We start from the raw sequence: 23,005 nt of genomic DNA on the forward strand, positions 1-23,005 counted from the left end.
CTACGTCCAGATGATGCATGCTCAGTCATCCAGGTAAGTAAATCCCAAAAGGCTGATTCTTTTCAAGTCAAGTAATAATTACAATAATTAACTTGTGGGTGGGGCAAAACACGCCCACACTACTGTTGCTGTGCTCTTAGCTGCTTCCATGCTACGTTAGCCCTCCTGTGGCATGTTGAAGTAAAACCAGAAGTGAATAATAGATCAGCTCATTGTCACCGATATCTGACCAAGGTTTTTTTGTAAATATGGGACTGATATCTAATCAAACTATTGGATTAGTGGGTCCCTAATACTAATAGCCTATGCAAAATAAACAAATAGAAATCTCTTCCAAGGTTGTTAGTGAGTTAAACTTGGTTTAAACAATTATTGCACACTTTCTGTAAATCCAATAAACTTCATTTCACTTCTCAAATATCACTGTATGTGTCTCCCATGTGATATGTTTAACTGACATTTTTTATTGTAACAACCAACGATTTATACAGGAAAATAGAATAGAATAGAATAGAATAGAATTCAACTTTATTGTCATTGCACATGCACAGGTACAGGGCAACGAAATGCAGTTTGCATCCATCCAGAAGTGCTTTAGTGATATAGATATATTACAATATATATTAGCAATAATATAGATATGTAAGTATATTACAGAAATGGGTCTATTATGGTGTGTTATAATGTACATGGTATGAAGTATGTTGTGAATATTCTATAACTATAAGTATGTACAGGCTATGAACAGGATATAAATATGAAAAACTATACAGAATATGAAATAAATAACTTTACAGAATCTGAGATATACAGCTATACAGAAATGGGAACTATGCAAGTTGTAAACAGTTGTAGGGTTAAAAATTATCGTATGTACAGAATGATTGTTTACACAGAGCTATACAGTAGTGCAGTTAAGATAAGTGAGGGTGTAGATAGTTTCTACAGAGGCTATATAAAGTGCTAGTGGTTGTGAGTGGTGGTTCAGTCCATGTTATTATTGTGTGTTTGAGGGTACAGTTGTCCATTGTGGGTGTGTGTATGTTCAAGTCCATGTGTTAACGTGGGTCAGATGTCAGGAGGCAGAGTTCAGGAGTCTGACAGCTGTGGGGAAGAAGCTGTTCCGGTACCTGGTGGTCTTAGTCCGGAGGCTCCTGTGGCGCCTCCCAGAGGGCAGGAGGGTGAAGAGTCCATGTGATGGGTGACTGGGGTCTTTGATGATTTTCCCAGCCCTTTTCAGACACCGCTTCCTGTAGATGTCTTTTATGGCAGGAAGTGGTGCTCCGGCGATGCGCTGGGCAGTTTTCACGACCCTCTGCAACGCCTTCCGGTCCGAGGCAGAGCAGTTCCCGTACCAGACTGTTATACAGTTGGTCAGGATGCTCTCGATGGTGCAATGATAGAAGTTTACCAGGATGTCTGAGGACAGGTGGTTCTTCCTCAGAGTCCTCAAGAAGAAGAGGCGCTGGTGAGCCTTCTTGACCAGCTTGGAGCAGTTGGTCGTCCAGGTGAGATCCTCGGAGATGTGGACTCCCAGGAACTTGAAGCTGCTCACACGCTCTACAGCCGTCCCCTTAATGTGGATGGGTGGATGTGGGTCAGCATTCCTCCTGTAGTCCATGATGAGCTCCTTGGTCTTCTCTGTGTTAAGCAGCAGGTTGTTTGTGTCGCACCACTCAGCCAGACGATCCACCTCCTCCCTGTAGGCGGCCTCATCGTTGTCACTGATGAGGCCAATCACCGTGGTGTCATCTGCAAACTTAATGATGGTGTTGGAACCATCAGCAGGTCTGCAGAAGAGGGAGTAGAGGAAAGGGCTCATCACACAGCCTTGTATAATGACTATTAACAATGTTGCCCAAACTTTTGCATCTGTCACGGCGGAGCAGGGAGGACTCGGCGCAGACTTAAATCTCAGAAAAACAGGTTTATTTACACACTCCAGGTGCACTATATACAGGTGAAGGAGAAGGGGGCCAGGGTTCCCAGGGGTGCAGAGAGGGGTCGGGAAAAGCGTCCAGAGTCCCCAAACCAAGCACGAGAGATCTGCATACAGAGAACAAGAGTTAGCACGGAACTTTCACGGACAGAGCTCAAAACTGGCTGAGGCTAAAGTAGCACTGACGAGCGTTACTCAATAGTCCAGCGCCGAGGTGCCCTCAGTCACTGCCTTAAGTAGCGGGAGCAAACAAGGTGAGGAGCCACAGGTGATTGCCTACAGGTGGTGGAGGCCAGGAGCTCACAATGAGCTCCGCCCAGGCAGCGAGCAGAGAGAGAGGAGAGAGAGAATAGACAAAAACATAACATGTAGCCACACAGGGCCAACCGAGCAGGCACGGGGACCATGACAGCATCCCACTGTACGTTATACTAACAGTGGACTATTGCAGGCTGCTCTTTTCTTACTTCTTTACTGATTCATCTCACATCTACTCTCTCTACTCTGCATCATCGCACTTTATATTTTTCTTTTCTTTCCCCCGTGTCCTTCTCTATTCCTTTTTCATCTTCCTTTTCTGATTCCATCTTATATATTCTCAGCCACAGCCTCTCAGAACAATCAGTCAATATGATCTGTCATCAAAAATAAAAGGCTCAAAGTTAATATTACAACGACTTCTCAAATAAGTATTTTGAAATTATGGTCAGTGATCATAAAATATCCTCCACAGCGTTTGCCATGACACTGAAAATTGAGCACAGATACTTCCTGTTTCGAGTGATCATCTGTTAGTTGCTCATGTGCACGAGTCATGTAGCACCAAGAGACTGATTAAATGTTAGAACAGGAGACTGTGCAGCACCCACTGGACCATAGTACATGTAGAGCACTTTTAGAACGGTAAACAAGACTTTTGAGTGAATTTATGGTGACATACGTGGCACAGTCTGACAAAAATACTATTAGCAACAATTTCATTCTTCCTCCAAAGTGTGCAGCACTCATACTGTGCAAAACAAAATCCCCAAATGCCAAAATGGAACAGAACAAAATAAAAACCTTGAAAAACAACAACTCTATGAATAAAGTCTTCTGTTTTCACAGACAGTGAAAGAATCAGAGAGAAAGAAGTGTCATGAGAAACAAAACAGATGGTTTTATCAGGTGGGAGTGGGAAAACTGCATAACGCTCTCTCTTCACTTCCTCGTCTCACCTGTTTTGTCTCTCTGTCCTCAACTATATGTACATTATTACACTGTGGTAAATTTAATCAAGTTTAGGGAGGAAGGTGACAGACTCTCTCTGCTTGCCTCTGTTTGATTAGCTAACAGCAAAAGAGGCTATTTGCTAAATGCAGAAAGTTTGGAAGTAAAGCAAACAAAGCAGCAGCAGAGCCAACAGAGCCAAACTAGAACCACATATCTAGTGGTTCTAGTTTCACTTGTAAAGAAACATTGTGCACACACAGACACTGTAATAATGTGAATTATTGTTTACAAGATGGTTTGTTCCACAATAGATTGTGTTGCTGCACAGACGTTTTAGAGTGTCACACAAGTAAGGATTGTTAGGCTGTATGTTGCTGTTGTACATGGCAGGGGACCCATCTGAGTCGCATGACTTGTTAATAAAACTTACTACCCCATTGGGTAGGAAATAGATATTCTGGAGTCTGTCGTGAATGAGACCAGAATATAACATGGTGGCAGCGGAGCGGATAGCGGAGCAAGCTGCACGGCTGGTGTGAACCCCCGAGAGACGCCTGTCGGAGCGGTGAGCAACTAGCGGCTAATCGAGTTAGCACCGCCGCGAGGCATGGAGGGTCTTAAATCGCCGCCGACGCTGGTATTGGACTCCAGTAACCTGTCACGGACATGGAAGACCTGGAGGGACGAGTTTATGCTCTATGTGGAGCTGACCATGGACTCAGACGGCGAACAGAAAAAAGTAAGCTTGTTCAGTTATCTCATTGGTGAGAGCGGCAGGGAGCTGCTAGACACGCTAATGGGCGACACGGCGAGAGATCGGTGGACAGTTAAGGACATTATTGAGAAGTTTGACAATCATTGCAATCCTGTAGTTAATGAAACTGTGGAGCGTTATCGGTTCGTCACGAGAAACCAAGGTGCCAGTGAGACAATCGACAGCTATGTGACGGAGTTAAAGCTGCTGACCAAAACGTGCAATTTTGGAGTAATAAGGGACTCACTGATTCGTGACAGGATTGTATGTGGACTTAACAACCCGAGTTTGAGGGAGAGACTGCTGCGTGAGAAAAACATGACACTGGATGCATGCATACAGCACTGCAGAGCCGCGGAGCTGTCGCGGGAAAACAGCAAAACCATTTCGGGAGCTGCAGTGGAGGAGGTGCATGCTGTGCGTGGAGCTGCGCGCCAGCAACGGATCGGCGACGCAGTGGACTGTAAGTTTTGTGGTAGAACGCATGAAAAAAAGAAAGAAAAATGTCCAGCATACAGGAAGAAATGTAAAAAGTGTGGCAGAGAAAACCACTTTGCAGTTAAATGCATGGCACGTTCAGAGCAGAAGAGAAGGACGAATGTACACAACGTGACAGCATGTGAGAGTGATGAGTATGAGGACGTTCTCTGTGTTACAGAGGCAGACACTCATGATGCAACTACAAAGAACACTGACAAAGTGAGAGGCACTCAACTCTTTGCAGGCATGCTGATGGGCAAAGAGATTGTAAATTTTCAGATTGACTGTGGTGCCAGTTGTAATGTAATGCCAATCCACATGCTAAGCCCGAACACACAGTTGGAGGACACACAGACAGTGTTGATGATGTACAACAAAAGTAAGATAAAGCCGTTGGGAAAATGCAAAGTTAAGCTACGTAACCCGAGAAATCAGAAACTGTATCGGTTGGAGTTTCAAGTGGTTGACAAAGACTGTAAAGTACCACTGCTGGGCAAGAGAGCCAGCGAAGCGATGAAACTCATAAAAGTACACTATGAAAACATCCTGAAACTGGACAGCATCGTTACTTCAGAGCACCCAGCAGCCAATGAGTGGAACATGGATCAGATTAAAACAGAGTATGCCGATGTCTTCACAGGAGATGGCTGTTTGGAGGGAGAGTTAAGGCTCGAGGTGGATGAAACTGTGAAACCAGTGCAGTTACCAAAACGGCGTGTCCCTATTGCAATGATAAAGCCGTTAAAAAAGGAGCTTCAAGATCTTCAGCGCAGAGGGATCATTACACCAGTAGAATGCAGCACAGACTGGATCAGTGGGATGGTTGTGGTCCAAAAGCAGAGTGGGGATTTAAGAGTGTGCATAGATCCAAAACCCTTAAACAAAGCCCTACAACGGAGCCACTTCCCATTGCCCACCATTGAGGACATTTTGCCAGATCTGTCAAAGGCTAAAGTGTTCTCTGTCTGCGATGTGAAGAGTGGATTCTGGCACGTGAAACTGGAGGAGGAGTCGAGCTACCTGACAACATTTTCGACTCCATTTGGACGCTACAGATGGCTGAGGATGCCAATGGGGATAAGTCCAGCTCCGGAAGTGTTCCAGAGGAAGCTCACACAAGCTTTGGATGGACTGGCAGGGATCTACATCATTGCAGATGATGTGCTGATCACGGGTCAGGGGGACACAGATGCTGAAGCAGTACGTGACCATGACGAGAAGTTGAGACAGTTTTTGACTCGTTGCAGGCAGAAAAACATTAAGTTGAACGCAGACAAGTTCAAACTTAAACAGAAGGAGACTACGTACATTGGACATCAGCTGACATGCAACGGTCTGAAAATAGACCCGGAGAAGGTTAGGGCTATAGAAAAAATGCCCAGACCTACAGACGTGAAGGCAGTACAGAGACTGTTAGGTATGGTGAACTACTTAGCAAAGTTTTGCCCACATCTGTCTGACCACTGTGACTTACTGAGACAACTGACACACAAGGACAGTGAGTGGAACTGGACGACTCGACAGGACGACGCATTCCAGAGACTGAAAGAGACTATAGCAGAGTGTTAAGAGATTTTTCTACATTATACAATATAACCAAATCTCTATAATACAATATAATCAAGTGTGCCTTATATTCTGTGTGTTCATATATTTTCACATAACCAAGCTTATTGTTAAAGAGATCATAATGCATTCCTTACCTTAGTGTGTGATGTCAGATAAGCATGATATACTTCTGCATTGTTATTTTCAGTGTATGTGTGCAAGGTCAGATAAGCTGAGATAATGCCTGACCTCTCCCTTTTCAGTTAAAAGAGGAAGTACTATGTAACTGACTTTCACTATAAATAAAGCAAGCAAGCGTGCACTCAGTGTGTGTGTCTTCTCAGAGACATTCACACCCGTGCGCACGTCTTCTAACACTCTCTGAGTCGGTCTACAGTGTCTCATTTCTCTTACTTGTGTTTGAACTAATGTCTACCCCTGACACAGAGGCTCCGGTCCTGAAATACTACTGCCCAGAGGAAGAGCTGACAGTACAATGTGACGCTTCTGACAAAGGGTTAGGGGCAGCACTCATGCAGACGGGTAAGCCTGTGGCTTTTGCGAGTAGAGCACTTACACGTACAGAGCAAGGTTATGCCCAGATCGAAAAGGAGCTTTTGGCTGTAGTTTTCAGCATGGAGAAGTTCCATCAGTACACATATGGTCGTAAAGTGGTGGTACACAGTGATCACAAACCCTTAGAGACCATTGTAAGAAAACCACTGTTGAGAGCACCCAAACGGTTGCAAAGGATGCTTATGCGCATTCAGAAATATGACATAGATGTGGTGTATGTGCCAGGCAAAGACATGTTATTAGCAGACACGTTGAGTAGGGCATATCTTCCAGAGTGCTCACCACAGGGCTCCATAGAGGAGGAAATAGAGAGCATTAACATGGTCACTCATGCACCCATCTCACCTGACAGACTAAACAGCATAAGGACTGCTACACAAGACGACAAAGCACTACAGATCCTCATAGATACAATTCACAGAGGTTGGCCGACAGACAAAAGAGACACTGACGGTGACATCAGACCATTCTTCTCATTCCAGGATGAACTGAGTAGTCAGGATGGACTTGTGTTTAGAGGTGAACGTGTTGTTGTCCCGACTACCATGAGACAGGAGATCATAACTAGACTACACTCGACACACCTAGGTGTAGAAGGTTGTCTAAGGAGAGCCAGAGAGTGTGTGTATTGGCCAGGCATTAACGAACAAATTAAGACTTATGTGACTAAGTGTGACATCTGCAGGTCAGTGGACTACAGACAGCAGAAAGAGACCTTGGTCCCACATGAGATCCCGACTAGACCATGGGCTAAGGTGGGTTCGGACCTGTTTATGTTTGACAACAAGGACTACCTTATCACAGTGGACTACTATTCAAACTTCTGGGAAATTGACTATCTCCCGGACACTAAGTCCACCACAGTGATTAGAAAGCTGAAGGCTCACTTTGCCAGACAGGGCATCCCGGACATTGTTGTTTCAGATAATGGACCACAGTATACGTCCGGTGAGTTTCTGAGATTTAGTCGACTGTGGGGTTTCCAGCATAAAACATCTTCGCCAGGTTACCCTCAGAGTAACGGGAAGGCTGAATCAGCAGTGAAGACAGCAAAGAGGCTGCTGCTAAAGGCAAAAATGGCGGGGCAAGACCCGTATCTTGCGATTCTGGACCATCGCAACACACCATCACAAGGCCTGGAGACCAGCCCAGCTCAGAGGCTGCTCAGCAGAAGGACACAGATGCTTTTGCCAACCAGGACGAGCTTGCTAAGGCCAAAAGTCATTCCAGCCCGGCGGGAGTTGGAGATGAAACAGAAGCGCCAAAAACTGTGCTATGACCGATCAGCACGAGACATGGACTCTTTGAAGCTAGGGGACAGTGTCAGGGTTCAGCCTTTTGACCGCCATTCCACTTGGAGCAGGGGAGTGGTGATTGGGTCTGTTGACCCGAGGTCCTATGAGGTTCAGTTGGACTCTGGCAGTGTCCTGAGGAGGAATCGGAGGCACCTGAGACATGCAGGCGTGATGGATCAGGAAAATGCCATAACAGACACCGGGGCACTGACCAGCTCAGTGACAGCTCCTTCAGACACTCGTGAGCGGCAGAACAAGACTGACGAGGTAACAGGGGGTGTCAGGACGAGGTCAGGCCGCAAAGTGGTTCCACCACTTAGGTACGAAGACTATGTTGCATAATGAGGATTTATTGTTTATTGTTTGAGGGGAAGAGTTGTGTATTCTGTGGATATTGATGTTCACTACAGCTTACAGAAATGTACATGTTTGAATAAGTGGAATGCTTTTGTATTCTTTGAGTGTTTCATATTGTTTTCACCCTCAGTGAGAAGAAGGACAAATCAAAACAAAAAAAGGACTTCTGTTTTTTCCAAAAAAAAAAAAAAAAAAAAGAGAAGGGATGTAATAATGTGAATTATTGTTTACAAGATGGCTTGTTCCACAATAGATTGTGTTGCTGCACGGACGTTTTAGAGTGTCACACAAGTAAGGATTGTTAGGCTGTATGTTGCTGTTGTACATGGCAGGGGACCCATCTGAGTCGCATGACTTGTTAATAAAACTTACTACCCCGTTGGGTAGGAAATAGATATTCTGGAGTCTGTCGTGAATGAGACCAGAATATAACACACACAAGGACCATGTTAACGTTTCACACTCTCAGGAACCGAAGCTGTAGGACATAACTCTAGTCTGATATGTTATATACTGCAGGTGAAACTGCACAACACAACAGCTGTGTCAGGCTCTTTCTTGTTCACCTTCAGTTGACTCAGCTCATATTTCACTGCTGTGGTTTAAACTCCTGTTTGCTTTGAAAAGACAATGACAAGAAAACACAATTATGGATTGGATTATTGTAATTATGATATTCAAAAAACACATTTTAAAGAAAATACATGATTGTATTTTATACAATAATACATAAACGTTGTGCCTGCACCGAGTGGATAGTCAAACAAATTGAATCATCATACATACATTATTGTATATTTATTACTTCATATTTTTATTCTTATCGCTTTTTTATTATAGCACTAGGAATTAACAATAAGGGAAGGATTCTGGATCAGCGCCATGATGCAAACTTGTGGCCACAGTTTGAGTATGTGAGCGAGAGGAGCAGCAGAGGAGAGGAATTGGACTTTTCTGTGAGAGAGTGGAGCATGTTGGACCCTTTCCCTGTTTCCTTCGGACCCTGGAGCCCCGGACCGCCTTTTCACTGGCACTCTGTACATATATTCACCTGGTGTTTTCTCACTGTAAATAAACGCACTGTCTTCTTTCACAAGGAATTCCTGGTGTCTGAACATGTCAGAAAGTGTTACAGACTAGTTGAGAAAAACTGCTGCACTTGTTTTTAGTCCGGGTAAAAAAAAACATAAAACTAAAAAATTAAATCTTCTGTTGCACCATCTGAGCCCATAGCAGAACCTTTGAAACATCATCATATGTGACAACAGTCAAGACAAAGGCCACTTTAATTTACTTAGCAAAATATCACAAATTTGACCCAAAAGGCTTTGTCACCTGGACACATCACAAACTGATCTGAAACAGCACAGAGTGAATATCAGAAAAATATGATGAAAAATCAAAGAAACAAACTGATTATTATTAAAATTGTGCTGTTATTAAAAAGCTAAGAATATGATCAGGGAGGATGTCAAACAACTTTTTATCCAAAAATTGATTTATATTTGATTATGAGTATTATTATTTATCCATGCGAACATGAATGACTAAGCTGCGCTGAAAGAATAAGAAATACCAACAAAAACTTAGAAAGTAGTAGCTGACCACTGAAAGAGGCACAGAGAAAGGTTTTAAGGCTGTTACCACAACTGATATGTGTTGCTTCTTGAAAATGTTGCTTCTCGTAAGCAAGTATTGAACTGAACAGGAAATTCTAAGGCCCCGAGTTTTGTGCTCAGTGAGCCAGACGTAGTTGTTCAGCAGTATCACTTATTAAAATACAGGAAAGTGCAATACAAAATACAAACAAAAAAGAAAATAAACACATTGTTAAATGAAGTCAGTCAATATCTTGCTAATTGAAGAACAGATGTTTTATAGTTTTTCCTTTATGCTACTCTTAGAAAAAGATATACACACACCCTAAAAAGTTGTGTGTGTATAAATTAACTTCAACTTTGAAATTATTCTGTTAAAAAACAACTTATTTTAACAAATGCAGTATCATTTCCTGGAGTATGTGGATGACAAAGACTACAAATAATGAGGACACTTTTTTGTTAAGATGAAGAGATGTTCAACATTTGCATGAAAACTGTCCCAACGAACCAATGGGGTTTTGTTGATAACATTAGGCTCTTTGATTGGTGGATCCATCACTAACACAGTGAGAACAGGCTTAAAAGGGTCCCAGCACAGCATTCACTGCAAGCTGAATGACAGCAATGGCTCATCTGAAGTTCCTCCTTCTCCTCCTGTGGGTTGGTAAGTGAACTACTGCACTCACTTCCTGTGCTTGTTTGAACTTTGTCTGTTTGAACTGTTCCTTAGGTTATGACACATCTATGTTAATAAAGGCTTGTTTTGCTTGTTTTGTGTTAATATCATGTATGTCCTTCTAATTCTTTGTTTCTCCTTTGATATCAGTTTTGTACATTTGTCAGAATTTCCCAGTATCAGGAACACTCGCTCATACAATATGTTTGAATTTCATCAGTTATTTATGATAAATCTTTTCAGCCAAACAACTGGCTGAGAAAGATAATGTTGTTCAGACAGTGAAGCAACTATTTGTAAGTAAATTACTGGGCTTATTTCAGGTGTCACAGAGAGCGCAGTCCTGGATTTACACAAAAGAATCTTCAACGGTTATGACTGTGAAAACACCAAGCATCTGTACCATGTGAAAATAACTGCAACCAACGGAACAGCTGTTTCTCGATGTGGAGGCTCTCTGATCCACAGAGAGTGGGTTCTAACTGCAGCTCACTGTTGGATAGATCAACCTGGATGGTGAGAAAATGAGAATTTCACTTAAAACTTAAGATTAGACAGAATCGAAAAGGCCAGAGGCAAAAATCATTACTGATATTTGTTCTTTATTTTCATAATAAAGACTTTGTTATAACCATTTCCATTGTTTAGGACTATGTCTGCATATGTAGGAATTCATCCAGGTCCAGGAAGTATGGTTACAATTATTGATCACCAAATCTTTGAGGACCAAACAGGAAAACATGACATCATGCTACTGAAAATCTCACCGGCATCGATCAGGACTGACCCTGTTCAGTTACCTGATTGTTCCATTCCTCCGAACATGTGAGTTCCAACACAAGCATGATAGGTTTTCTTTTTAAACTGTCGTTGTAACCTGAATTATTTAGATTTTCTTACATGCTTAAAGCAAATCTGCAAGTATGCTTTAGAATGAGAATAAGACTCTTTACTTTAGGAGATGCATTCATGACCCAGAGTAAAGGACAATAAAATATGAGAGTGGCATAAAATTCAGAGAATAATCAGAAATTTAATGTTTAATTTTTGAATCCTTAAAGTTAATTTAGCTTTAGTCATAGTGAACTGGAAATACTCACAACACATGGATGGACTAATTAATTATTATTCTTTAATTTGTAGAGGAAATCCCACGTAAGACCAATTTTATTTTATTTTTTCATTTTTCTAGCTTACATTAGAATTTGATTTTGGCTTGTGTGCCAGTTTTAGTTACTTTTTAATTTTACAACTGTGATGACATGCAGTATTTATTTGATTTTATGGTGGATATACTCTGTTTCCCTCCTTTTTAAATGCTGCTCAGCTTCACACATTTTGTTCCAGAAATGAGTGAAAGCGTGTTTCTGATCTGATTTCATTGCATGAAACACTGAGTAGCTTTTGTTCTTTTCCTTTTTTTTTAGTCCCTGGTGAACCGCCTCATCTCAGGTGTGCAAAGATGCATGTTGTTAACTGTGAGCTTAATCTCACTCCATGTGATTTACCATTATTATGGCCAAATGGAAACACGATGTGTTATGAAGAAGCTGGAGTGGACACATGTCCGGTGAGCTGCCATGCTGCTAACGTTTACTCTCCATTATCAGATGTTTTAAAATAAACCTATGGATTATGTTTTCTTTCTCAGGGTGATTCTGGTGGTGGAGTGTTATTCAACAACACGATTTATGGTGTTCATGTTGGAAGTGAGGAATGTGTCTGTAGCAGATCAGCTGTTTCTCTGAAGGTCTGCTCTTACATTGGTTGGATAAACAACTTCATTACACCAAATAGTGGAAAATAATTCAATTAAATAAGATTTCAAGAAAAAAATAAACAATCAGCTCTACAAGAAATATGTGTGGTGTGATTTGTTTCTATCCCAGAACTACTTTTTCTCAGAAATGTAAATTTATGTGTATAAAACCACACACCTTATGTGTGGTGTGAATATAGTTTCAGATAGTAGATCATTTTGTTCTTCAGAAACTGTGAAATTGACACTGTGAAGATGGAAACCGGGTTCGTGACATGCCATCAATCAGCTGCAGGACACCTAATGATGAAACACCACTTCATAAGTCAGAATAACATTTTGGAAAGGATGGACTGGACGGAAAGGAAAATTCGGAGGTCATCAAGCGTCACCTCTAAGTCCTCCAGCGCATCATCTGTGAGCGGACAAGAAACTGCTGCTAAAATCGCTGCAGCTCAAGCAACATTGAAAATCATACATGAACAACAGTGTCAGCAAGCAGAGCTTCTGCAGCTGGAAGCTGAAAATAAAAGACAGATTGCAGAATAAACAGCTGAGGCCTGTAGATGATGTTTAAGGATGGAGGAAGAAGAAGCACAGTTGCAAGCAAAACTTGAGGTTGAAAATGCTGCCAGGCGAAAGGTTTTGGAAGAGAAGTGCAAGGAACTGGAGTGATTGGAAGCACTCAAACAGTTAAGGCTGCTAAGGCATCCATGCAAGTGTAAAAGCAAGAGCAAGATGAAGATTCAGGAGAAGAAATTAAGCAGTTACTACTTGCATGAAAATCTGAAAGGGAAAAGGAAGGAGACTCAAGTCATCACACAAGTCACATATGTAACTCACATATGTGACAGATGTTCACCACAACAAGCTATTATACAGCCACAGCATGACGGTAGCATTGCAGCACTTGCCATAGCAGATTCTATTAGTGCTAGTCATCTTCCTATGCCAAAGCCAACTACATTCAGTTGTGACCCACCAAAGTATAAGAACTGGAAAGCTGCCTTTCAAACTTTGATCAAAAGAAAAAAACACACCAGCCTCTGAGAAAATCTACTATTTGTGCAAGTACGTTAGTGGACCAGCTAAGAAGGCTGTTGAAAACTATTTCCTGTTAGGCACTGAGGCTGCTTATAAAGCACCATGGGAAGTTTTAGATGAGAGATTTGAAAACTATTTTCTTATTGTCAAAGCCTTTAGAGATAAACTTAGTGCATGGCCTAGAATTGGCTCCAAGGACAGTTTAGAACTTAAGTGTTTGTAGACTTCCAGCGTAGCTGTGAAGCTGCTGAAAGCCAGATTAAGGGTCTACAGGTCCTTAATGACTATAATGAGAATCAAAAAGTCCTCTCTAAGCTTCATGATGGGCTGACTTCAAGGTGGAACAGAAAGGTCTCGATGATAGAAGAGAAGACTTCCAAGCTTAGCCAGTTTGTGCAGTTTCTCATAAGGGAGGCCAGGATTGCATGTAATGTTGTGATTTCACTCCATGCCTTGAAACAGTGTGATGGAGAAAAGGCCAAAGCACAGTGGCCGGGGTGGGTATCTTGCTGTCTGTGCGTTGGAGTTTTTCCCAATGGGAGAGAGGAACAGGTCCTGTGCTTTTGGTTCAAGAAAAGGGTCCTGACAGTTGTCTGTATCTATGTGCCGAATGACAGTTCAGAGTACCCGGCTGTCTTGGAGTCCCTGAGTGGGCTGCTTGAGGTTGCTCCACCTGGGGCCTCTTATATCTTATTGAGAAACTTGGGTGCTCATGTGGGCAATGACATGAGCACCCAAATAAGGGCTATGGTTACCGTGATCATTTACAAATATCTCTAAATCACAGAAAATACTAAACACTCTTAAATTTTTAATCGCATAAAAGTGATTTTTGAGTAGAAATAAAAAGATGGTTTTTGCACTAGGATTTGTAGTGGTCTGAAACTTACACAGACTGCAATTTTTCTCATTATGACACAATGCTAAATCTTACACTTCAAAACCCTTCGTTTAGGCTGACTGGCATATTAGACTATTTAGACCTGTTTTCTCTTGTATTTCCCTGCCTAAGTTTTCTGACCGAAAAGAAGAATCCTGATACAAGCCGCAAGCAAACATGTATATGAATCTACAGCCTGCAGAAAAGAGTGATGCATGCATGCAGTACAGTAACATTCAAAAACACATGGACTGCTCAGGATTAACTGACTAAAACCACAATGCCAGTTGCTGGGATAGATTGTAAAAAAGTACTCTGGATTCTCTGGATATATCCTGTACTTCACCCCAGTTAATGTGGTTGAAACCCCAGTGTCATCTCCCTGGTTTCAGTATGATGGCTAAAAATGATTTGTAGATGGATGGATGGATGGATAGATAGATATCTCTTCACTGATGTCAACATCATAGACTCAGATGATAAATGGTAAATGGTCTGATTGGTATATAGTGCTTTTCTACTCTCCAAGAGCACTCAAAGCGCTTTATATAACATGCCCCATTCACATATTCATACAAGCACTTTCTCCTATTCTGAAGTGCATTGTATTTAACATTCACACACACATTCATGCTTCAATTGATACATCGAAGAGCAACTTGGGGTTAGGATCTGGGTCAATAATGAAGAAAATTATGTTGTCCTTCGCATGATTAAAAAAAACCTCTGATCATTCTGGCAAAACCTCACAAAATAACTAAAGTTGTATCTTTGCTGAAAGCCACACATCTTCATGATCGCAAAGAAACAGTAAACATGATAAGCATTTATGAGCTTTCAGCACACAACAAAACTGCAAATACAGTGGACATATAGATCATGTGGACAACTGCTGCTGTTTGCAAGAACTGGAGGACACTTTGAAATAACTGTAAATTTGTTACCTGATCAAATTTTTTTAGCTATACATATTTCAAAAAATTAAAAAAACATAAAACTTATTAACAAATCATATAAAAAAAACATTTCATTCACAAAGAGATGAATTTCATTCCTTTGTGTGTGTGTGTGTGTGTGTGTGTGTGTGTGTGTGTGTGTGTGTGTGTGTGTGTGTGTGTGTGTGTGTGTGTGTGTGTGTGATATGATATAAGTGCTCTATTTTATTAAGCTATTTCCAAGGTCACAAACAGAATTTTAGGCTTGCAGACTAATGTTAAAGTTTAACTTTTTCTAACTGCAAGTATGCTTGTATACCATCTGTAGGAGGGACAATGGGTTGGCCCTGCTATAATTTTCTTGAGCAACTGTGTGTTCAGAGGCCCAGGCTGACTGGCTGCCTATGCACCATCCCATTAGTTAAGTTGTTGTGAGGCATTGTGGGGATCAGAGAAGGACAGTCATCAATCAATCATTTCACAGAATTACTTGATTTGTAAACACAGTAGGGTTCTGAGACATTGTGGTAAATGGCCTTCTTCCGATATTGCACTTTTCTACTCAAAGCACTCTATACAAGATAAGCAATTTCTTTCTGTGCTTAAGTGCTTCCTATCTACCATCCTAACAACATAGCTAGGATGATTGGGATGGGTATAAAAAAACAGAACTAAGTTAACCGCAATCTGCAATCTACTGACATCCAGTGGTGAAAATTTTACACACCATAACATCAGTGAACTCAGGAACACCGCATGCAGAACACCGTTCCAGAAACATATTTTTGAGGTCAGACACTGATGATGGATGAGCTTAAAGTCTCTGCTCTAATTCATCCCAAAGGTGTTCTGACGGGCAGAGGTCAGGACTCAGGGTGGAGCCCAACTCCACAAAAACAACCCCACGTCATGAGCCCCGCTCCACCAAACTTTACACTTTGCACAATGCAGTCAAACAAGTACCATTTTCCTGCTAACTGCCAAAAGCAGACTCATCTATCAGATTGCGACATGGAGAAGCGTGAGCCCGGGGTAACAAGCACTGAGTTATCTAAGAACTGTCTTCTGTTCACAAAAGGAATCTACACTTCCAACTGCAAACATGTCTTGAACACACACACACACACACACACACACGTACACCAACATATACTGTTATGGTATTACATAGATGTGCTTGTCTGTCAAATTAAACTGTTATATTCAAATGGGCTCAATCTCAAAAAATGTTATTGTTTGACAGTAGTTTATCTATATTGCCTCTTTCATATCAGATTTTGTATGTTAACTGAATTGTTTTGTGTCCTTTCTTAAACCGATGGTGATTTGCTAATAGGGTCATTTTGTCTCAACTCAAACAATTTTTAGAATTTTTCCTGGTCCTTCCAACCATGAAATTAAATCAGGATCTGTCATCAGGGAAATGTACCACAAAAAATTCTAGGTATGGTCTAGTTAAATTATATTATTAAAAAAACTTATTTAAGATAAGATAACTCTTTATTGTCATTGCACAGTCATACATAGTACAGTAGTACAATGAAATTGGAAAAACTGTCCTACGTCGGCACTACATATAACACAACACGACACGATATGACACATCACAACGTAACAAACAACACAACACAGTATATTAACTTAGTATAAAAAAAGAAGAATAAGTGTATGTGTATTGCACACTGTTATTATTGCACATTAATTATTATTGCACCTTGTTATAAATATAAATATTATTGTTATCGTTTTAAACATTGTTACCTCCCCCTAAAAAGTCCAGGGAGGTATCCAGTCAGGTCAGCTATTTACATTGATCAGGGCTATTGCCCTGTTGTAAAAGCTGTCCTTGAGTCTATTTGTTCGGGACCTCAGCAGCCTGAACCTCCTGCCAGACGGCAGCAGCTTAAACACCCGGTGTCCTGGGTGTGTGCAGTCCCGTAGGATGCTGCGTGCCCTCTTGAGACAGCGAGTGCTGTACAGGTCCTTCAGGGAGGGAAGAGGATGTCCAATGATTTTTGGGGCCATGTTGATGACCCTCTGGAGTGCCTTTCTGGGTGCTGTGGTGCAGCTGGAGAACCACACACCGATGCAATATGTCAGCACACTTTCAATGGAGCAGCGGTAGAAGACGGTCAGCAGCTCCTTCTTCAGGTCCATTTTTCTGAGGATTCTCAGAAAGTGGAGACGCTGTTGGGCCTTCTTTAAGACCGCAGAGGTGTTAGAGCTCCATTGGAGGTCCCATATTTGAGCAAACACCAAAAAGAATTTGAAAAGTACTCTACATGTTTTATTTTGTCCATTCGTCCATTGTCTTCTGTGTATCCTTAATAGGGTCATAACTATAAACCATTCAGAAAAAATTACCAAATGTTTTGCAGTGTGGCGGTCCACGTCCATGTTGATTTCTTGTCTATGGAATCAATTTCTGTTACTGTCAGTCTCCTGAAAATTACAATACCACTACAATACAATACTAACTGGCAAGAGAAAATATTTTGTGAATGAAACATAATTCATTATTATTATTATTATTATTATTATTACATGAATGCCTATACTTTCATTGATATTTGGAAAAATATAAAATATAAAATATTTTTTACTACTACTGTATAGTTAAGAGTTTAATGATAATGTATTATCATATATCATTGCTTATTTATTTTTACAGTATCCACTAGAACAGCAGCATATGGAGCCTCTTGCAGAAAGGCAGAGAGGTGACAGTCATCATCCTGGCAAACTAACCACAAAATATCAAAGTTAACCTAATAATTCAAGAGGAAAATATTCCACATCAGTTTTATATGGACTAACATTACTGTTCTGTTATGAGTTTAAGATTGAGCTTCTTTTAAATGCTTTATATTCAGTTTAATCTTCAGTCGCACTGGGGATTAATAAAGTAAACAATCTCTCTGTATGCCTGTGTAGCTATCTATATTATAAGACATTAAACTGTATTAATTAAATAACAAATAAAATCACAGCTGAGCACCATGTGACATGATTAACTGTTGATATCCGCAGGATTACTAAAATGATTGAAACATGAAGGTGTTTTGGCAAAAAAGCTGGTCAAACATTAAACTGCAAAACTGAAAGTGCTGCTTGAGTCTGAACATTTTCAACTCACCACCAGAAAAAGATGCTGTTCTCCACAATATATAAATAAGGATAGAGTATAGGCGATATCAGCAGCTGTATCAAAATGAGAATTTTATATCCCCCATAGTTGAGTATAGGCATTCAATCCAAAAGGTCACATGTTGTGGAGAAATAATGTGAATCTTTTGTGCATTCAAATGTTTTATTTTTATTTTAATAGCACAACAAATAATACATTTGTTAATAAATCTTATTCAGACACAAGTTTGCTTGTTGCTTGCTTCCTCACAAACGACCATTTCTGCTCCTTACATTCATCACCCTGAAAACAGCACAGTGAACAAATCATACTGAAACACTGTGTTTATTTCAGTTACAAAAGTTATTTTTATTTTAGGTTTCATGAAACACATATATATTGTTGGCAGTACTTTAGATGAAGGCAGCATGCTGCTCTCAGACTTACACTTAAACTCAAAGGGTCTATAATCTCTAAACTGATATATTTTACAAAGAAATCCTGTCTGGGCAGCGTCTGGATTTGGACTGAAGAGCTCGTTGGCATTTCTAAAACAATAGCAAACCTGCACACCATACATTGTTTTGTTTTTTGTGTGTGCATGTGAAACTTTTCTGTCTTGTGTTGTGTTCATTTATGTCTTTTCTTTTCTCTTTAATGTTTCTGTCCATTATATGTGCAAGAACAAACTTCTGAATCACCTCTTAGTGATAAGTGTCTACAGTTTCCTTTCTCGTTTGGCTCTGGATGAAGGCAGTCGCACTTTTCTCCTCTCCCTCTTCCTTCTCTTTCCTGCTTGGCTTCTCAATGTCCTTGTCTAGTCTCGTCTACTTTTCTACTTTTGCCCTGGATGACTCTCACGGTCTGTTACAACCTAAAAGAGGAATTATGGATTTGAACAACTGGTCCCTGAATGCAATTGACACGCTCTTCTCAACGAGAAGCCTGGGCTTGAGTAAGTCCGAGTGTCCTAGAGGGACGTTCCCCTCTGGATACACAATGGACGGGTGGAGGAACTGGAGGGTCGTGTGCCTGGCGGGACTGTCAATCGAGGACATTGTAGACATCTACCTTTTCGGAACCATGATAACAGGGTTCTTGCTGTTCGGAGTTGGCTTGGCCCTGGCTTATCAAAGATAGCAGAATTGGCTTTCCAAAACCCCACAAGGCTGCCCGCTATGATGGAAATGATGGGACGGGTCGTGACTTCTCAAAATGGGCTCATTGAACGCAGCACGGATACGATCTTGGAGAAGCTCACGGCAGTCTCTGCTCTCTGAGCACAAGATTGATAACATCTCAGAGAAGCTCTCCAATGGGAGACTGAGAGACCAGTGACGGACTGTTAGACCAACTGTGAAATTGACATGCAGTTGTTCGCACTAAAGGAAAACCACCATCATTTCATGCAGCTACCATATCGGTGTCAGCTGTGGTCTCAAGGCTGGAGCTGATACGTATGTATGTTCGGGGGGTCCAATTTCACTGCAGATGTAAACATTGCATGTGACAAATAAAAGGCTTGATTGAATAGCTTCAGACTTATGTTCAAAGAAAAGAAAAGAAGCCCTCAAACCTCTACTCTACTTTATGTGTTGATTTAATGAGCGAGTTCACTTTGTTTCTCTCTTCTCTCAAACGTCTAATCTCTCCTCCTCCTCTTCCTCTGTGTTTTATTCAGTCGTACCGTTTACAGCAGCGAGCAGGGCTTCTTCTTGACCTTGGCGGGCTGAGGGCAGAGGACGGCACGAATGGCCTCATCAAACACAGTCTTCAGACCACGCTGGGTCAAGGCTGAGCACTCCAGGTATTTGACTGCATCTATACATGCGAAGACACATATATGTTAATAAAAGAAGAGAAAGAACTACAAAGACAAAGTAAGAGAAGAAAGGTTTGCTGGTAGTGGAGAAGAATAAGTTCAACTTTCAAAGAACACTATAGTCAACTACAGCTACTATACTTTTACTGTGATGCCAGGAAATGAGGGGAATAACAAAAATTTGCAGAGGCAGTCAGGCTACAAAGTTCTCTAGCATCTTCATCTGCTAGTTTCATATCTTCACTGGTGAGGAGAGCTTCAAATCTTAAAGTGCTTTTCAAGCAAATAAAGTAAGAGTGACTGACCTATCTCCTTAGCCAGAGCTAGGCCCTGTGGATAGGTGATAGGCGCCAGCTTCTTGTCCTTCAGTTTCTCAATGGTATCCTTTTCATCCCTCAGATCCAGCTTAGTGCCAACCAGGATGATGGGCGTGGAGGGGCAGTGGTGACGGACCTCAGGGTACCACTGGCAGAATACAGAGTAAAGGAAAACTAAATAAGAGGCAAGAAAGGGGAACACGCAAAATCAAGGAACGTGTTAGAGGCAAAAAACAGAATCAAAGGTGGAGGGAGATGAAGCTCTGATGCCAGGTGTTACAGAAAGGTGGATGAAGGCATGAAAAACAAATGATATGCTGTAGCTATTAAAGATGAGAGAAATACATCATCCAACTTTCACCCACAGCATCAATCATTCATCCACATCAATTATTAGACCTGTTTAGGCTTTTTCTCCATTTTGTAATCCAAGTACCTATTTTTTTTCTCTATAATAAATTACTGCTTTTGTTCCGTTTGTTCTTTTTTACATTTTGTTCCTCGGCAGCTGAGAGACAGGCCTCATAAAAAACAGCCAAAACTCACCTTAGCTCTGACGTTCTCATAGGATGCCGGGCTAACCAGGGAGAAGCAGATTAGGAAAACATCCTGGATGGAGAGACAAGGAGACAAAGAATTAGAATAGCTGCTGCAGTTTTAATTAGCTGACATGTTATATAAGTTCTGTCTCTGTAACTTTATGTCCATTAGTTACTGTGTGTGCCTGTGTGTGTATGTGTGATTCTGTACCGTCTGTGGCTAGATCAGTGGGCGGAGCCTGTCATAATCTTCCTGTCCAGCTGTATCCCAGAGGCCCAGGTTGACCGGCTTGCTGTCCACCATCACATTAGCTGAATATTTGTCGAATCTGTGGGGAGAGTAGAGAAGGTCAGCGATCAGCCAACAAGTCATAGGCAACCTTTCATTTCATTGGTTATTCATTCATTCAACAATCTTTCAATTCACTGATTGTTTAACCAGTGAAACTCCTGTAATGGAGAAAAAAAACAGGACCATACTTGAAATACCACTGTTCACAAAAACATTAACCAACAACATTACTTTGGTTAGTTTGACACAAAAGCCATCCTAACCATGTCTAGTAAGAGAGAATAATACATAATAAGGCAGGGCTGCCCCCGTGTGGTCTCATAGTAGAATAACAGTTTAATTTCTCATTTTTAAAAACTTGAGAAATTTCATCCAAAATGTATTCAGGCTCAAATGAAACTGATAACACAAATGTTTGCAGACACAGATGTTTTTTTACAGAAAGAAAGAGACTAGTGTACCAGATTAATCCTGTTTTATGGCCTGTCCGAGGTCTACCCCGCCCTTTGCCTAATGACAGCTGGGATGGGCTTCAGTCTCCTTAATGACCCAGTAGTTAAAAAGATGGATGGATTTCCTGAAATAGAAAAGTCACTGAAATAACGTAAACTGTCAAACATAGAACAACTATGACAAACAGTCAACACTATCTGAGATCCTGCTGGTGGTTAGGGAGGATATACGTGATTCTGTTTGTTGTTTAAACATATTTATAGAGTTAAGAGTTCAGATTGCTGGAAGAACAACATTCACGCAGTCTGATTGCTGTTTTTCTCCCAAAATGTAGAAACACCTGCTAACCATGGCACACTCTGCTTTTCCATTAGGTCTGTGCAAATACTACTTAAGTACACTCATCCTCCTGTGCCATTAGTGATATTAATAACAGAGTGTAGTCCATTTACGTTGGACTTCAGCATCTACGCACATGTTGGCAGATTTTCTGAGTAATGTAAGTTTAGGGGGACGTCACTGTGGAGAGGAGTGAGGTTCTTTTTTTTAAACAAAAATAACCGAGACAGAGTTTTAGTGTGGAAGGAGCCATTATGTTCCCAAAGTTCATTTATGTTTCCCACAGATGCAGCAACATGATTCACAATGAGTCAACATGAGCAATGTTAATCATGACTGCAAAAAGATTAGCAACTGTGAAAGTGGAAGATGAAAAGTTATAACCTTGTTTACATATAAACAAGTTACAGTAACAGTGTACACACACACTCATGCAGATACCGATCGGGGATAACATTATGACCACAGGCCACAGGTCCCCCTTTTGATACCAAAACAGCCCTGAAGAATGGACTCCACTGGAGCCCTGAAGGTGTGCTGTATCTGCAACAAGATTCTAGCAACAGATCCTTTAAGTTCTGGAAGTTGCGAGGTGGGGCCTCGGAGCTTCTCAACCTTAAACATGTTGTTGTACTCTTTAAACCAGTCCTGAAACATGTTTGCGTTGCTGAAAGAGGGCACAGCTTTAGAGGCCATGTATTTCTGTTGCTCCGTGGTTCAGTTCTGATGCTCATGTGCCCATTTTTGGTGCTTTCATGAATGGACAGAGGTCAGCACGGGCACCCTGACTGGTCTGCAGCTATGCAGCCTCATGCGCTGCACATGACCCTGTTGCTGGTTCACCACTGCGCCTTCCTTGGACCACTTTTGATAGATACTACTGCAAGCCGGGAACCCCCCACAAGAGCTGCAGTTTGGAGATGATCCAGCCATCACAATATTAATATTATTAATATTGCAGACTTACTCAAATCCCTGTGCTCGCCCATTTTTCTGCTTTTAACTCATAAACTTTGACTACAAAATGTTCAGTTGCTCTGTAATATATCCCACCCACTAA

General features: G+C 41.3%; 1 protein-coding gene and 1 pseudogene across 2 annotated transcripts; one reads left to right on the forward strand and one right to left on the reverse strand.

The window, feature by feature from the left end:
* Positions 1–10,386: 10,386 nt before the first annotated feature.
* LOC308395334 (trypsin I-P1-like) lies at positions 10,387–12,352 on the forward strand (the record flags this gene model as incomplete). The annotated part of the gene is made up of 5 exons (XM_080880126.1): positions 10,387–10,426; positions 10,762–10,954; positions 11,087–11,263; positions 11,866–12,008; positions 12,090–12,352. 4 exons carry the CDS (start codon positions 10,387–10,389, stop codon positions 11,873–11,875), a joined length of 420 nt encoding a protein of 139 aa, XP_080736252.1. The 3' UTR covers positions 11,876–12,008; positions 12,090–12,352.
* Positions 12,353–19,873: 7,521 nt separating this feature from the next.
* LOC308395331 (ras-related C3 botulinum toxin substrate 2-like) lies at positions 19,874–21,180 on the reverse strand (annotated as a pseudogene). Its single transcript, XR_013974793.1, has 4 exons — positions 21,073–21,180; positions 20,869–20,931; positions 20,311–20,470; positions 19,874–20,004 (listed from the first exon to the last, which is right to left on the reverse strand). The product of XR_013974793.1 is annotated as a ras-related C3 botulinum toxin substrate 2-like (transcript).
* Between the last annotated feature and the right edge of the window lie 1,825 nt (positions 21,181–23,005).

The sequence above is a fragment of the Rhamphochromis sp. 'chilingali' genome (assembly GCF_963969265.1).
Source record: "Rhamphochromis sp. 'chilingali' genome assembly, chromosome: 4".
Classification (NCBI taxonomy): domain Eukaryota; kingdom Metazoa; phylum Chordata; class Actinopteri; order Cichliformes; family Cichlidae; genus Rhamphochromis; species Rhamphochromis sp. 'chilingali'.